This window comes from Mesoplodon bidens (genome assembly GCF_964165515.1).
Source record: "Mesoplodon bidens genome assembly, chromosome: 19".
In the NCBI taxonomy this organism is placed as follows: domain Eukaryota; kingdom Metazoa; phylum Chordata; class Mammalia; order Artiodactyla; family Ziphiidae; genus Mesoplodon; species Mesoplodon bidens.
The window spans coordinates 29,091,481-29,107,635 of NC_138179.1; the positions used below are offsets into that span (position 1 = coordinate 29,091,481).

General features: G+C 62.7%; 2 protein-coding genes across 3 annotated transcripts in view; one reads left to right on the forward strand and one right to left on the reverse strand.

Annotated features, from left to right (window-relative positions):
* Nucleotides 1–16,155, reverse strand: part of SLC5A10 (solute carrier family 5 member 10) — a gene marked incomplete at its 5' end in the record, with an annotated part of 54,351 nt that overhangs the window by 24,545 nt on the left and 13,651 nt on the right. For both annotated transcript variants that reach the window (XM_081218772.1, XM_081218771.1), the window contains one exon: nucleotides 13,527–13,662. In XM_081218772.1, the coding sequence (XP_081074898.1) occupies nucleotides 13,527–13,662 (136 nt within the window). The remainder of the gene's footprint in view (nucleotides 1–13,526; nucleotides 13,663–16,155) is intronic.
* FAM83G (family with sequence similarity 83 member G) overlaps nucleotides 1–16,155 on the forward strand; it is a gene marked incomplete at its 3' end in the record, with an annotated part of 28,328 nt that overhangs the window by 9,252 nt on the left and 2,921 nt on the right. The window contains exons 2-4 of the mRNA XM_081218774.1: nucleotides 4,443–4,610; nucleotides 11,064–11,188; nucleotides 11,874–13,089. Of these exons, the coding sequence (XP_081074900.1) occupies nucleotides 4,443–4,610; nucleotides 11,064–11,188; nucleotides 11,874–13,089 (1,509 nt within the window). The remainder of the gene's footprint in view (nucleotides 1–4,442; nucleotides 4,611–11,063; nucleotides 11,189–11,873; nucleotides 13,090–16,155) is intronic.

Here is a 16,155-nt window from a genome sequence, read left to right on the forward strand (position 1 = left end):
AGGGGCACGAACCCGTGTCCCCTGCATCGGCAGGCGGACTCTCAACCACTGCGCCACCAGGGAAGCCCAACTCTGTGCAGCCCTTTCTTCTCCTCTGTCCTGAAAATTCTGGCTGCCAGGCTCTGAGAAAACTTCATCTCCTCAACTCAGGGAGCCCACTCGGCCGTGGCCTGGAGGTGGCTGGGGCGGTCCTACAGCTGACCTCGCTCGTCTCCCTTCTGCCAGGGGTCATCGCACTTGCTGTGCTGCCTGTTGTCCGTGGCTTCATAGATTCTGCCTGGTGTTTATTGCTAAGGCAGGTGGGTAAGTGTAGGCTCCGTTATTCCGTCGTGGCTGGCAGTGGAATCCCAGGCCTTGAAGGCACTGTCCCCACCTTAGGATAGCGTGCAGCATGCCCAATGTGTTCCTGGGCGTCACTGCCCTCCAGCTGGCACAGAGGGAAGCAGGAGACGCTGAGGTGATGACCCCCGGCCTGTCCACCCCGAGGGCACTGTGGGTCAGTGAGGAGGCAGGAAAGCCGCCGCTGCCGTCTGCTGAGCGCAGCTCCTGGTCCCGAGCGGCTTCCCAGGAGGACAGTCTGGAGCCCATGCTGCCACCGTCCTGTGTCCATCTGAGCCTTACGGTCAGACAGACCCAGAGATGCAGACCCACTTCCTGCTTTTCCAGGTGGTGAAAGTGGCCCAGTGAGTGCCAGGGACTTGCCTGCTGTGCGCTGTGTCTGCAATGACCTCTGGGCTCCAGGGCGGGTGGGGTGTGTCTCTCTCCCCTTCCGCTGGGAAGCACTGTGAGGGGAGAGACCCCGGCCGGCTCCCTCTGGGCCTCCTGCAGGCATCTCCATGGCCTTGGAGGGTGGGGCAGGCAGGACAGGTACAGAGTGAAACTGCCCACGCCGACCTGGGTCTCAGGGTCCGGGCCTTGGGGAGACAACATGCCACTCGGTGGGTTGCTGCCGTTTCTCCAGAAACACAGACGTGGCACTTGCTCGTGGCAGCATTTGAGATTTGAGTCAGGGTTTGGAGGATGGGAAGGAGTTACTGGCTTGGAGGAGGAGAGGGAGGCGCCCGGCCAGGAGGACTGTGTGTGCGGCTGAGGCGGGGTGTGGGGTGTATAGGGAGGGGCCGTAGGGTCAGAGCCCCTGTGGGGTCAGGGCCACTGGGGAGAGATGCTGCTGCAGATTCTGGGCCCGTGGCCAGCGGTCTTCCAGTTGCGTGCAGACCCCTGGCCACCTCACCCCTGTGCCTCGTCCCCCAGCCCTGCTCTACCCACTGGTCCTGTGAGTATGCCTCTGATCCAAGATGGATTCTGTGGTCATGGGGGAGGGTTGCCTCTAAAGCCGCTGCAGGGGCGCCGGAAGCCTCAGGCTGAGCGTCAGCCTGGCGAGGCAGGAGCCCCGGGTTGGTGGTGCAGAGGGAGGTGGGGCGTGGTGGTCAGAACTGCCTCTCCCAGACCCCTAGACACAGCCAGGTGCTCCAGCTGGCCCAGACAGGCTGTGCGGGGCAGCCGGGTAGGACACACGGACTCAGGGCTCCCTTGGCAGGGACAGCCTTGGGTATCACGTCCACCTTCCTCCCCATTTCACAGATGAGGAAACCGAGACCCAGAGAGGATGCAGCTCACCCAAAGCCAGACCCCAGCCTGGACCCCAGAGCTCCAACTCTGTCCTTGCCTGGGCCCCGGGGAGGTTGGGGGCGCCCACTCCGGCGCCCCTGACCCCTCCACCAGCACCAGCAGCAGGTGTTACAGGGCTTCAGGCTGTGTCTGCTGGGGCGGCAGCCACAGGTGGGGGGTTGCTGCCCCATGCGCTGGAGCCCCCCAGGAAGCACCTGGGTGATGGACGTGCTCGTGGCGGGGCATCACCATGAGTCCGTCACCTCACGGTCCATCACCTGGGACCGGTCCCCTCCCCTCTCTGTGCCAGCGTCTGCATCTCTCACAGGGTGGTGTGTCCACCATCCCAAGGAGATTTGGGGGCTTCTGGAACCGTCAGCAGGAGGACTGGTGGGAGGACGCGAGGAGGCCCCAGAGCAGCCCCGGCTGCACAGAGCGAGGCGGGGGTTCGGGACCCACGCAGGAGGCAGGGTGGAGAGGCCGCGGAGCTGTTGGTGGTGGCGGGGGAGGGAAAGGGAGGTGTGGGTGCCGGTGGAGGGGCACGTTTTGAGGGCCTGCCCATCCAGCACACCCCCGAGAGACACACGGGGAGGCCTTTGGATCTGAGGCATGTAGAGCTCAGTGCCGACGCCAGTCCCTGCCTGGGCCCCTCTGCTCCGGCGCCACCCGGCCCCGCGCTGTCGGCCCCCTCCCGGCACGGCCGCCCTCCCATAGCCCCCCCACCCTGCTGCTCTGTGCGGTGAGAACCAGGAGGGCTGTCGAGGGTGTGCGGCCCCTCCTGGTTCTGTGGCTGCACCTCTGAGAGGGCTTTCACGTCAGTCACGCACAGGGACCACTGGACTCCCTCCTTCCCTCGGGGACCGGGCTGGGGGGCTGGTGCTGTGACGCCGGGCCTGGAGTTCGGGACACACACCTGCCTGCCGTCCCGCCCCTGGGAACCGAGCACTTGGTCCGGGCGCTCACAGGGACAGAGCTAGTTCCTGCGGTGACGAGCAGCGAGCCTCAGGCTGCCCGCCTCTTGCCCGGTGCGGTCTCCTGACCCACACGGGGTGGGGACATCCCCAGATGCCAGCCTCCCTGCCGTCTTTCCCGTAGTCTTGGCCCTGGCCTTGCCCAGGGCCTCCGCGGGATACGTGTGGGCTTGCGTTGTCCTCCGGGCGGGACTAGTGTCTTTGTGCTCAAGCTGCAGATGTGTGAGCTGGACAGACCACAGGAGCGGGCCAGGCGGACACCCTATTTGGCAGATGGGGAAAGTGAGGGTCTAGGAGGGGCTGTGGCTTCTCCCAGGCCCAGCCATTTGGCACATTCTGAGTTGACAAGCACTCCCGAGGCCGCCTTAGGCGGCCAGAGAAGACCCTGGGCCTCGGCATTGGGGAGCCCTGGCTGGTCCCACGTGAGAAAGTTGGGCCTGGAAAAGCTAGGTGTCTGCTCAGGGTCACACAGAGACCCCGTCCGTGGAGGGCAGGGCAGGGAGGAGCCCCCAGAAGTACCGGCTTTGGTGCCAGATGTGTGACCGGCGTCAGCAGGGGCCCGGGGCCCAGGGGGAGCCCAGAGGGGCCTGCAGGGGCCAGCTGGGTGACCTCACGGGAGTGTGCAGGCACGTCCCTGGCAAGCCCCAGGCCACCCGCCAGGTCACACTCCTGGCAGGGGTGGGGGTAACCCTGGCTCCCTGGCGGGCCTGGGTGGGTTCTAGCCTGACTGTCCCCAGCTTGCTGTGTGGCCCAGCGCATGACCCCTACCCGCCTCCCTGGGTAAGGCTCCCCTAGGGGGTTCTCAGACCCAGGATGGTGCCCTGGTGCCGGCTTTGGTGGGTGGGAGGGCTGGACGTCTGTTCGGGTCAGCAGCGTTGGGCCCTGGTCTGCTGTGTTCCCCTTTGCTGCCCAGTGGGACGGGGAGGGGAGGGGAAAAGCGAGACTGAGGGCCAGGGCCTGCTGGCCACTGAGCCCTGCCAGGCCCAGCGCCCTCTGACTACCCCACTCCCTGGCCCTGGGCTACGTGTGCCCCTTCTCTCCTCGTGCCTTGGCTCAGGCCAGGGCATATCACCACCCATGCTGGGCAGTGGCTGGGCTGGGCTGGGGTAGATGTACTCTGACCTCTGGGGCCCCACCCTGAGCCAGTCCACAGGCTGAGAGCAGCTGTTGTGGCCCAGGTGTGGTCAGATGACAAGAAGATCACATGTAGTGGTCTGGGGTGCGTCCAAACCAGAAGAAGAGGTGGCAGCGAGGGAGCCTGTCCAGGGACCCAGGGGTGACCTCGGTGGGCGGCCCCAGCTTCTGCCTTCCTCCCTGCTGTGGACACATCTGCTCCATCTCAGCATCCTGGCGGGTAGTGGGCGGAGGGCATGGTGCAGCCTGCCCGGCTCGGGAATGCAACCCAGGAATAGAAACAGGGCGCCTGGCCAAGCCCTGAGCCCCGGCAGAGGTGAGGGCTGCCTGGGGACTGGGGGTGGGGGCAGGCGCTCAAATCTCAGGACGCGCACCCTTCCCACTCCTCCCGCGCTCCTGCTGCAGCTTCCCCTACACATTCCTCGCCTGGGTTTTGTTTTCTGCGGTCTTGTGTTACGGAAACAGCAGCCCGCGAACTGTGCCTCCCTCCGGAGAGTCCAGCCTGCGCCACCCACTGGGCATCTTGTACCCTGAGTGTCGATCCTACACCTGCAGCTGCAGGGCCAGGACAGCCAGCACTTCCCAGTCCCAGTCCCGAGGCCGCAGGGAGCAGGGCCAGGGTGGGCGCCCGAAGAGGGTGGTGGGCGCGGGAGGGCCAGGCGTCCTGGCGAGGCACCTGTCTCCCCGGCCACGTGCCCTGACGGCCCCGGTCTCCCTTCCCGCTCACAGGTGATCGCTGTGGTCATGGACATGTTCACCGATGTGGACATCTTCAAGGACCTGCTGGATGCCAGCTTCAAGAGGAAGGTGGCCGTGTACATCATCGTGGACGAGAGTAGCGTCAAGTACTTCCTGCACATGTGTGAGCGGGCCCGCATGCACCTGGGGCACCTCAAGGTGAGCCGGCTCTTCGTTCAGTCGGTTGACAAAACTTGGGGCACCTGCCTTGTCGGTCCGGATCTGGGAACCTAGAGTTCAGTGTCCTAGAGCCGCCCGCCAAGTGGTCACGCGGCCTCTGCTTCGGTGCCCCAAGGGACAGGACAGGACCTGTGACCAGGTGCTGGAGCCCACGTGAGGCTCTCCTTCGCAGGTGTTTCAGAGCAGCCCATGCCACAGCGGTTATCTGTCTCTGCTTGCTCACCTCCAGTGACGGGGTGCTCAACCCCCTGGCTCTGGCAGCAAGCCCCAGCTGGACAGCTCCACCTCCCAGGAAGTCCTTTCTTGGTTTTAAACCAAAATCTGTTTCTGTATAGTGTCCACGCACAGGCTTTAGGATCCGGCTCCAACAGAGGAAGCTCCCTTGGGCTGAGTCCAGGGAGGGCTTCTTTGGTGGCTGCAGAGTTGACGTGGACTTGAGGAGTGAGCAGACTAGAAGAGGCCTTCCTTCCAGGGAGGGACACTGGGGACAGAGGTGGGGTTGTCAGCTTGGGCCTGGGTTCTCAGCATGGCTTTGCTGTGTGTCCTAGAGCATGTCACCTCCTCTCTCTGGACTCTGGGATCTCATTGGTCCAACAGAGGGGCCGATGACCCATGTGACTGGGCTCTTCTGCTCAGACACCCTGGCATTTGGTGCCTTGCTTGGGGGTGGAGGGAGCCCTCCTTCCGCCCAGCCATTGCTTGTTACCTACTGTGTGCAGCCTGCGCCCCAGGGTACAGATCAGTATGCGTAACGACAGCGAATACTTCCACGGCTCCCGTCCCAGGCAGGGGACACGGTTAACTTAGGTATCCTCACGGCAGCCAGTGGGAGGAGGCAGTTGTTCCACTTTACAGATCAGGGGATGCAGGCACTTGCCAGGTGTCACTCAATGTTAGTAAGCGAAGTTGATAAGGGGGGTGGGGGCCAGCACCGGGCCCTGTGGCTGAGCACAGGTCAGAATTCCTCAGGGCAACGCCAGCCTGGTTAACAAGGGGCTGGGGTCCCGCTCCTGTAAGCTGTCGGCATTGTCAAGTGATGCCCAGCTCAGCTGAGACCTTTCAAGTGGGTGTGAGCTCTCTGGGCTGCGAGTCTCTGGCTGTTGGGACATTTTTTATGTGGCCTCTCTGGTGGGTTGACCCCCAGCCCCGTGCTCGCCCGCTGTGCTGCCCTGCCTGCCGTGTAACTAGCACCAAGGGCCAACTCCCGGGGCAGACAGCTCAGGCCGGGAGGCCCGGAGGGTGGAAGAGGCGTCTTTTCAAAGATGACTGCAGGGGCCTCAGCCGTGTGGGCAGCAGATCACAGAAACTCAGGGCTCTCCATCCAGCCCTCTGCCGTGCTCAGGAAGAGGCTGACGGGCCCACTCCCCCTGAGCCCCTGCCCCATGCCCAGTGGGGACCCTGCACACCTCGCGTCCCTCTGCCCGCAGGCATCCCCCTGCATGTGGACGAAGAGGCAGGGAGGGGGCTTGTCTGTGCTGAGCGGGGATCCAAACCCTGCGTGACCACTCCAGAGGCCTCTTCTTAGTGGGGAAACCCCAGGTGCCAGGCTCCTGGGAGGGTCTGGAGATCCCGGAAAGAGGGGCGGGGGGGCAGGCCATCCAGACCCGGTTTCCACAGGATACCCAGGAAAACCGAGGCCTGAGGGAGCCTGTGCCTTGCCCAGAGGCATTCCACCAAGTCGGGGCTGAACCTAAAAGCCAGCGATGGGAAGCTGCACAGATGGGGCCACACACCCTTGGTGCCCAGTGCCCTTGGCTGAGGCCACATCTAACAGCAGGGCCGCCCTGGTGCTGCCCGCACAGGCTTCCTGGCTGCCAACTCCCTGACGCCGGGCCTATCTCTCTGAGCCTCCAGGGCTTTGTGACCACAAGGACACCTCACCAGGTTGTTTGAGGATGAAAGCAGAGGAGACAGTGGCTGTAAAAGTGCTCTGAGCTAAGGAGAGGCACACAGTTGCGGCAACAACAAGAGTTATAAACCCCGGGCCCTGGGCAGAGGGTGGAGGGCTTGAAATGAGGCTACTGCTTGGGGCATGGAGGGGGTTTCTGGCCCAGCCTGCCCTTCTCGCCACCCCCCTGCTCTGGGGAAGGTGGCAGATCCACAGGGTGACGTGCCCAGGAGCCGGACACTGTGGGACGGCCAGGCATCTTCATGGGAAGGAATGTGTGACCCTGGCCACCTCATTCTCACCTCCGAGCCTGCCCACTCCCAGCCCGGGCAGGTGGCCAGAGGCTCCTGTGGGCCCAGTCCTGGCCAAGTGTCACCTTGTCTAGAGCCTGCCTCCCTGCCTGCAGGCAGGCTGGGCCCAGACCTGTCTCGGGAGCACTTCCTTTGCTGGTAATCCCTGGGCCCGCCCTCGGCGTCTGCTGCCCCTGCCCAGCTCTGCAGCGACCTGCCCTCAGGTCGTGTGGGCCCAGGGTGTAGGTTGTGCCTGGTGGGGTCATACCTGTGACCAAGGGGGTGCCGGGCACCAGGAGCCAGGCCTCGGCCCCAGCTCTGCCCCTGCACTGTAACCTTAGGCAGAGACACTGAGGTTCTGGGCCTCAGCCTTCTTGTCTGAAAAATGGGAATATCGTCATTTATTTGGCAGGGCTTCCGTGAAGAGTCAAGGAGGCCACGTGGGGGCAGGGCACTCGGTCACGAACTCCCTTCCTATCTGCGGTTGGGGCAGCTGTGGCCCCTCCCGTGAACCCCCAGCTCTGGTCTGAATGCCAGGGGGCTTCCCTTCCCTCTCTGAGCCGTGGTCTGCTGGGGACCCCCCCAGTCTCCCCCTCCGGGCAGCCCCACAGCCTGAACCCCTTAGCTTACACAACACATTCTGGAAACAGCTGCAGTATCACTTGGGTCCCCTCCCAGTTTCCAGGTGAGGCGGGAGGACAGGCACCAGCACCTCCCTGGCGCGAGGCTCCCAGCTGTCCTGAGCGTCCCCACCTGCCGGCTCAGCTGGGCCCCAACTCCCCCAGGCAGGGAACATGGGAACGAGTGCCCATACTACACACGGGAACGGGCCTTGAGAAGACAACCCAACCCTCTCATCCCAGGGCCCAGGGCCCTGGGGGTGACACTGGGTGCTGAGGGATGCCGAGGGCCGGTGGGAGCCAGGCCTCGAGGCTCACAGCTTAGCACGGGACTGGAGCTGCGAGATGCCTGGCTGATCTGAAAAGCTAGTCTGCTTTGTGCAGCTGAACTGGAAAAACCAGCAGCCACTTGGGCGAAGGCTGGGCCCATTTCTGATGAACAAAGAATCCCCAGGCAGTGTGGCCACGGGAAGGCGCTGGGTGAGGATTCCGGCTCATGCTGGACAGGCCAGCACTGGCTCCGTTCTGGTGCCCGGGCCTCCTCCTCTCCCGACCTGCCTTCTCTGAGCCTGGCCTGGCTCTGTAATGGACTCAGGGCACTGCTTCTCAACATTTGGCAATGTCCAGAGATGTTATTAATGGCCGTGACTACGAAGGTACTACTGGCATCTGGTGGGTGGTGGCCCGGGATGCTGTCCAACAGCCTACAATGCACAGGACAGCCGCTAATGGAGAACCACCGGGCCCAGAACGTCACAGAGCCAAGCAGCCTGGCCCGGGGGAGAGCCAGGAGCCTCCCAGCCCTGCCCGGTCCCCTGCCCCCAAGGGTACTTCCCATCTCAGCTTCACAACAGCCCGGGGGAGGCCAGGGTGAGTACTGGTCCCCCTATCCCATTACAGAGAGCGAAACAGGCCCTTTAGAAGAGAGCAGAGGTTGGCTGGCACACGGAGACACAGCTCTCCGTCCCTGACCTGGCCTGATCTTGCTGTCACCGCTCAGGCCTGCTCAGGATAGTCTCTGGGCCTCCCCACTCCTCCTCCGGCCCAGAAGGTGCCAGCGGACCCCTGGAGGGTGAAAGGGCCGCCAGGGTGCAGCTGCAGGCTGTCCTCAGTCCCAAAGGGCCAGACCCTGTCCACTGGGAGGCCCTGGGGCAGGTCACTCCTCTCCCCGAGCCACCTGACCATTGCATACGGCCGACAGTCCTGGCCTCCCCGGGCCTGAGTCCACACCATTCCAGATGTTCTCCTGTCCTCAGTGTCGGTCCCTCATTGGTCCCCCACCAGCCCCCCGAGAGGAAGGGATCACACCCCCGTCCCACTGCATGGCACAGCCCCGTCGTCCCCTCTAGTTTAGGGAGCAGCCGCTGAGTGCTGGGCCCCTTCCCGGCCCCTCCCCCGATGCACTGAGTCTTCACAGCAGCCCTGAAGCCGGGGGTGGGCAGGCCCATTTCACAGACGAGAACCCCGAGGCGTGAGGAGGCCAGGTTGCGTCCATTTGCGCCAGGACTGGAGCCGTGTTTGACCAGAGCTCAAGAGCAACCCACCTGCTCCAGTGGGGGCCTGGGCTTGTCCCCCAGGCTCCCACCAGCCCGGTGTGAGCACAGGAGGCCCCGTGGAGGTGCGGGGTGTGGTGCTGAGGCTAACCCAGCCCTTGTGCCCACCACGGCCTGCCCTGTACACGCTTGGGGCAGAAGCACCCTTGGAGCAGATGAAACTCTGCCATCCTCCCCGGACGTCCTCTCAGGGGCGATCACTGTGCCCCTCACACGTGAGGAAATGAGGCTCCAGAAAGTCTGGGGACTCGCCCAGGGCACCCCACTCGTCCTCCCCCTGCCTGCCACATGCTCTGCTAGGGGCGCTCCAGGCTCAGAGACAACGCGGCTTTGTGGGATCCTCCACCTCCGCTCGCCCGAGCCCTGGCTCCTGAGACGTTACCTCATCTGGGCCAGGCCCCACGGGGCGTTGTCACCCAGGAATAAACAGAAGCTGCAGAGCTGGGCTGCTGTCGGGCACAGGTGACAGGGGAAGGCCTCACAGGATCTTTGCTCAGACTTCTGGCCCCCAAGCGTGCTCCGTATTCAGTACAGTCACAGACACTAATTGTCCTGGGCCTCAGCCAGCTTCCTGCTGTGCAGGCTATGTGCAGACAGGCAGCTGGGGGAAGGGCGGGCAGGGAAGCCTGCCTGGGAGCAGAGGCTTATCTGCCTTCTGGGCCGGGCCCCATGGCCAGGCGGGCATCCATGGGACCTGCCCCTCACCCTCTGTGGGTACTGCCCTGGGGCTGCCCCAGCTGAAAGGTCCGGGACCTGTCACAGACAGGATGGGCGCCGGAGCACCCAGGGCTGTGGGCTGGAGTGCAGATGGTCTCCAGTTCTCTCTTTTCTCCCCTCTGCCCCTGCCCGGACTCAGGCCCACATCCCTCAGGTGCAGAAGCCCCTCCCTGTCCTCTTCCTCTGCTCCCTGTGCGTTTCGTGCACATTCCCTGCTGGACGCTGGAACTGGACGGCTCTGACCCCTCACTCCCTGCTCTAAGCCCTCTGTGGCTCCCTACTGCCCCCGGGCCCCACCAGGCCCCTCAGCGGCCGTAGGGTCTTTCATCGACATCTGTCTGGGCCCACCCTGCCGGCTCCTTTGCCCGCCCCCCTCCCCCGAAGTCCTCCCATGTCTGAATCAGGCCTTTGTAGTCCTGGGTCTGGGATGCTGCGTCCTCTTCCCACCCGACCCACTCTTCCTTGTCTTTCACACGTCAGCCCAGACACCAGCCTTCCCAGGAGGCGCCCCACAGCTCGGGTCATTACTTATCTGCTTCCCTCTCTTCTCCAACGAGGGATCCGTGTCATAGTCATGTCTGTGTCTGCGCTGGGGACCTCGGCAGGGGTCAGTGAACGAGTTAATAAGCTGGGGCCGGTGAGTGGGTGAGGGTCAGGGTTAGGGGATGTCGCAGAAGATGTAACAGACCAGCACCCCCCGTAGGCACATACCCCTCCGAAAGGAGTGAGGCTCCCGTCACCGGGGCCTACAAGGCGTTTCTGTCCTGGGCAGGCGGCAGATTCACTGGGGCATATGTTAAAAATGGAATTCCTGACCCCGGTCTCCCTGGAGCAGCTGCGAGCCTGAGTTTCTAACACACTGCCTGGGTGATGCTTGCACCCCCTGAGCCCAAGTCTGCTTCCTGCCCTGAAGGAAGGTGCGGGGGAGACCGGGGGAGAGGCCCGGCTGGTCACCCGTCCTGGCAAGGCCACCGATCTGCCCCAGCGCAAGACCCAGATTCCCTCAGGGCAGCCCCCTCCCCTTCCCAAGCTGCACAGCCCCCAGCCATCAGGGGGACCTTCCTAAAATGTGTCTGCATCCCCCTCCTGCTCGGGACCCTGCGGCAGCCTTCTCCAAGCTGGCCCGCACACGGGGCCTGTCCGGCTGGGCTGCCCTGTGGACCCCCTTCAGACCACACCAAGACCATCCTGCAGCCCTTCATCTCCAGCCCCCGCCCTCCTCCCACCCCTTCCCACCTCGGCGCGTCCCCACATGCACCGCCCCTTTCCCCAGGCCCGTCGGCGATCCCCCGAATCCCTCCCTGAGCCCGGGCAGGGTGGTCAGTGCTGGGTTGTGTAACTCCGCCCCCTGTCCCCCGACACAGAATCTCAGGGTGCGGAGCAGCGGAGGGACCGAATTCTTCACGCGGTCGGCCACCAAGTTCAAGGGTGCCCTGGCCCAGAAGTTCATGTTCGTGGATGGAGACCGGGCCATCTGCGGCTCCTACAGGTGACTCTGGCTTTCGGGGGGCCGGGGGAGGGGCGGCTCCAGTTCCCAGCTGGTTTCTGCCCTTAATCCTGCTTTGTGACACCCCGGTTATTCCAGTTCACTGGTCCCCAAACTGCTGAGGTGTGAGCGGGGCTGGGCATGCCTGCACGCTGCCCACCTGTCTCGGAAGCAGGCAGAGCGAGGCTTTTATCCGTGAGACTGTTGTTCCTGCCTCGAGGTGTCAGCAGCCAGACGTGGGGTGTGGGCCAGGCCGGCTGCGTCCTCCCAGGCCCACAGGGCGGTCACTCGGAGAGCTGCTCTCAGGGAGGGGCCAGGATGAGGACGGTGCGGTCTAGCTCTGCCAGCCCTGCCACGCAGGGGGCAGCAAGGCAGGGGCCATCCACGGCCACACGGGGTGGGCACAAGTCACTGTGCCGACGACCCCCGCTGTCCAGGCTGCACACCCGCAAGGAGCTTGCCACACAGGCGCTGCCTGAGGTCCCACACCAGGCCTGACGCTGGGGCTCGGGCCCCGTCGGGCCCCGTCCTCTGCCCCTGCTCGCTTCTCTTTAATCCCTTCTGTGGCCACAGTCTGACAGACGCTAGCCTGTGTGTGCACGGGGGTGGGGGGCTCGGGGCTGGGGGCTGCTCCCTCTTCCCGGGCCCTGGGCCCTGTGCCTGACCAGGCTGCCGCCCTTTGTTGCAGCTTCACGTGGTCGGCTGCAAGGACGGACAGGAACGTGATCTCCGTGCTGTCAGGCCAGGTGGTGGAGATGTTCGACCGGCAGTTCCAGGAGCTGTACCTCACGTCACACAGCGTCAGCCTCAAGGGCATCGCCATGGAGAAGGAGCCCGAGCCCGAGCCCGTCGTGCTGCACTCTGTGGTCCCGCAGGTGCCCTCAGGCACCATGGCCAAGAAGCTCGTCAACCCCAAGTACGCGCTGGTCAAGGCCAAGAGCGCTGACGAGATTGCCAAGTTGTCCTCCGAGAAGCAGGAGGCCTCCAGGACCCTGGGGGTGCGGGGCAGGGCCCTAGCCGAGCTGCCGGGAGACCTCCCCGAGTCGCCCTTGCCTATCCACCCGGGGCTGCTCAACCTGGAACGGGCCAATATGTTTGAATACCTGCCCACGTGGGTGGAGCCGGACCCGGAACCCGGCAGCGACATCCTAGGCTACATCAACATCATCGACCCCAACATCTGGAACCCCCAGCCCAGCCAGATGAACCGCATCAAGATCCGGGACACATCCCAGGCTGGGACCCAGCTGTGGAGGCAGAGCCAGGACTCCAGCCCCACCCCCCAGCCCAGATCCCCCCAGGACGGGGTTGACGCCAAGCCACGGCCTCCTGTGCCCAAGCCCCGGACAGTCCCGGTGGCAGACCTGCTTGCTCAGGAGGGCGGCAGTGTTGGCTGGGCCCTGGCAACCCCAGAGGGGCAGGCACCCCATAACCGGACGGACCACGGGCTCCCCAGGACGGCAGGCCCAGGCCATGCCCCGCTTCAGCGCCAGCTGTCTGTGACCCAGGATGACCCCGACGGCGGGGGGCCTGTGTTCCCCAATGGGCTAGAGGAGGAGGAGGAGGAAGACGACGATGACTACGTGACCCTCAGTGACCAGGACAGCCTCTCGGGCAGCTCTGGCCGTGGCCCTGGCCCCCAGCGGCCCTCGGTGGCCTCCTCATCCGTGTCAGATGAGTGTTTTGAGGTGATGGAGCGCTCGGCCACCCTCCGGAGTTGCCACTCAGAGCAGGTGGCCAACGGGCCAGCCCAGCACCCCCACCGACATCTGAGTGCTCCCCACATGACCCGTGGGACCTTTGGTGGACCCCTGGGTGGCTCCTCGTGGGCCCAAGGTCAGGAGAGAGAAGAGGCAGGCGCTCTGAGGATGCAGGCCCCACACCTGGCAGACAAGGAGGCACAGGTGGGTCGGGGCCCCTGCGCACCAGGGTCCTGGGAGCCCCTCCCCCACGCCTGGGCAGCCGCCTCCCCAGGTCATTACCCAGCATCCCATAAAGGCAACCTGAGCCAGCTACCAGGAGCCGAAAGGAAACACACGTAACACACCCAGCGGTTTCAGGGGTGTGGTGTTACGTGGGTGGTCTGCTCCCTAGTTTGTGGATGAGGAGATGGCGGCGGCACAGAGATGTTCCTTCACACCATGAGATCACACAGCAGTAGGTAGTCTTTGCCCGGACCTTATGTCAAGCCACCTCCGTGTCGATCCCTTTCACTGTGGCCCTGGGGACCACTCCCCTCCCCGCTCCCCCAGGCCGGGAAACAGCTTGCCTCTGTCCTTGACCTCTCCTCCTGGTGACCTCTGCACCCTGCAGCCAGCCCAGCCCCCAGGGCCCGTCCTACCTGGGAACAGCACGCGGCTGATCATTCCCGGCATGATGATCAGGCCCATGGGCAGCATCTTGAGGTAGCTGGCCAGGATGGAGCCCCCCTTGGCGTGGTTCAGGTCCCTGGCGGACAGTGACCGCTGCACGATGACCTGGGGGCAGGGGGAGGGAGTGAGCCCCAGCCTCCTCGGGATTTCTCCCCCGTGGGCCTCAGGGAGTGTGTGAGATAGGTGCTGTCCCACTAGCCCGAGACCGGCCTGAGACAGCCGCGCCCACCCTGACACCCAACAGCATCCCTGCCAGTTGTCTGAGCACGTGGGGCCAAGGTTCTCTCCAGGGACTCAGTCTGTCGAGGAGGGAAGGTGTTGGTCCTGACCAGTCTGTCACCCTGGCAATTGTCAGGGCGGGAGGAGACCCTGGGTGGGTAGGTATCAGGGACGCCCCCCCACCTCCTGCACCCTCACGAGAGGCTGGCAGGCTCATGCACGTGCCAAGAGCAGACGCTGGTTCCAACTGTGTTGTGTCCCTGGCAGAGGTCCGGAGCTTTAGGACCTGGGTTTGGGGAAGCTTGTGTTTCAGTAATGGAAGGAGCTAGAAGCTGCATGAGGGCAACTCCTCATGTAGCCTAAGGCAGCTCCTACCTGGGCCTCAGCTTCCAGATCTGCAGAACGGGAAGGGGGTAGTTGGAACTGATGGCATCTGAGATCCCTCCCAGTTCTGACACCATGGTTCTACTTTTTTTTTTTTTTTTTCCGGTACGCGGGCCTCTCACTGCTGTGGCCTCTCCTGTTGCGGAGCACAGGCTCCGGACGCACAGGCTCAGCGGCCATGGGTCACGGGCCCAGCCGCTCGGCGGCATGTGGGATCTTCCCGGACCGGGGCACGAACCCGTGTCCCCTGCATCGGCAGGCGGACTCGCAACCACTGCGCCACCAGGGAAGCCCCTGTTCTACTCTAGAATGTGGGACTTTAAACAGCTTTACTGAGACATGATTCACACACAGTTCAGCCACATAAAGTGTACACCTCCATGGTTTTTAGTATGTTCACAGAGTTGTGCAACCTATAACTTTTAAATACAAGTATTTTTCCTTCGGTGTTCTGCAGTTGAAATCACCTCCTGCAATCCAGAAGTAGGAATTCTTTGTGATTTTAACTTATTTTCCAAACACGCGAGTTTGACAGGTAGCTCCTAGCATTTCTCTCTAGACACAGCTCTTGGTGAAGCATTAATTACAGGGTGCCAGGGCCGGGCAAGCTCTAAAACAGATTTTTCTCTGGTAGATCAGGCAGGGATGGAGTCATTTTCAAAGCTCTCAGGGTGCAGCCAATTGAATCCACTAGACTATTCCTTGGTGTCCATTGGGAGACTCCACCCTCCCCGGCTCATCCTCCAGCACCTTTTCATCAACGGGAGAAAATAACCTGGGTTTACATCAAAGCAAAGGGGCTGCCAGGGCATTCTGGGAAATAGTGGCTTGTAGCCTGCTCTTCATCAGAGGACCTCAGATGCTTTCTCTATGTGATCTTTTCCATCTTTTCCCAAGGTCTTACCTGGCTGAAGACAGTCAGTACTTAATAGTCGGAGACCTAGTGGGCCATGCTTGATCTAGTGTCTGATGCCTAGGGAACAGTTAAGATCCAACGGAACAAATGCAGACTCATCATGTCACGCGTAGGAGTGGAAACAGCCTTTGTTTTAGGAGAAACCTGTTTCCACCACTGTACTCGAACTCCCTCCACTTTCACAAAAGTGGTTTTTGTAAAGGCCCAAAATTGTGTGTGTCCATCTCAGAGGCCCCTCAGTGCTCATTTGTGTTTAGGGTCCTTAAGAGAAACTGTCGTGTGCTTCTTCAGAGGCCCATCTAAATGTCTCAGAGAAAATGAGATGAAAACTGTACTCCTGTAAAGGAGCTCTGGATCAGAGGTGATTATCCCTCAAAATTTAGGCTTCTGAGCAGTTTGTAGTATTCACCTCAAGATCCTAAAGTGAAGGCACATCCTTGGAGGTGTGCTCACTCGCACTTACTGTAGTGCGCAGTCCCACAGAGGCTAAATAGCACTTGGATGTTGGCTGGACCGCGTCTAAAAATAGAACTCTGGGACTTCCCTGGTGGTCCAGTGGTTAGGACTCTGTGCTTTCCCTGCCAAGGGCGCGGGTTCAATCCCTGGTCGGGGAACTAAGATCCCACAAGCCCCGTGATGCAGCCCAGCGGAAAAAAAAAAATAGAACTCTGACCTGCCCGGGAAGCCACCCCGTTATGTACAATAAACAGCTCTCAGAGCCGTGCAGGAAGACCAACGGTTCTCTCCAGCAACCACTCGGGAGGCTGCAGGACGACTGCTGTAACAGCCCCCAGGCGGCCAGGACCTAATTAATAACTGACAGCATCTCTAACTTCTGTCCCCTACTCGCTTCCTACGCCCACCAAGCACACAGTCGCCCCACCTCCCGTGTCCCCAGGCCGTGGCCTCCCATCAGGGCCTCCCATCAGGGCCTCTGCAGAGCTCCCCGACTCATCTGCCTGCCTTTCAGCCTCTGCCAAATGTGAGGGACGGCAGCTGCCTCCCGTTTGCTGTAGCTCAGAATAAACTGCCTTTGCTTTTCTTAAAAAAAAAAAAAAAAATGACAGGGTGCCAGGGCT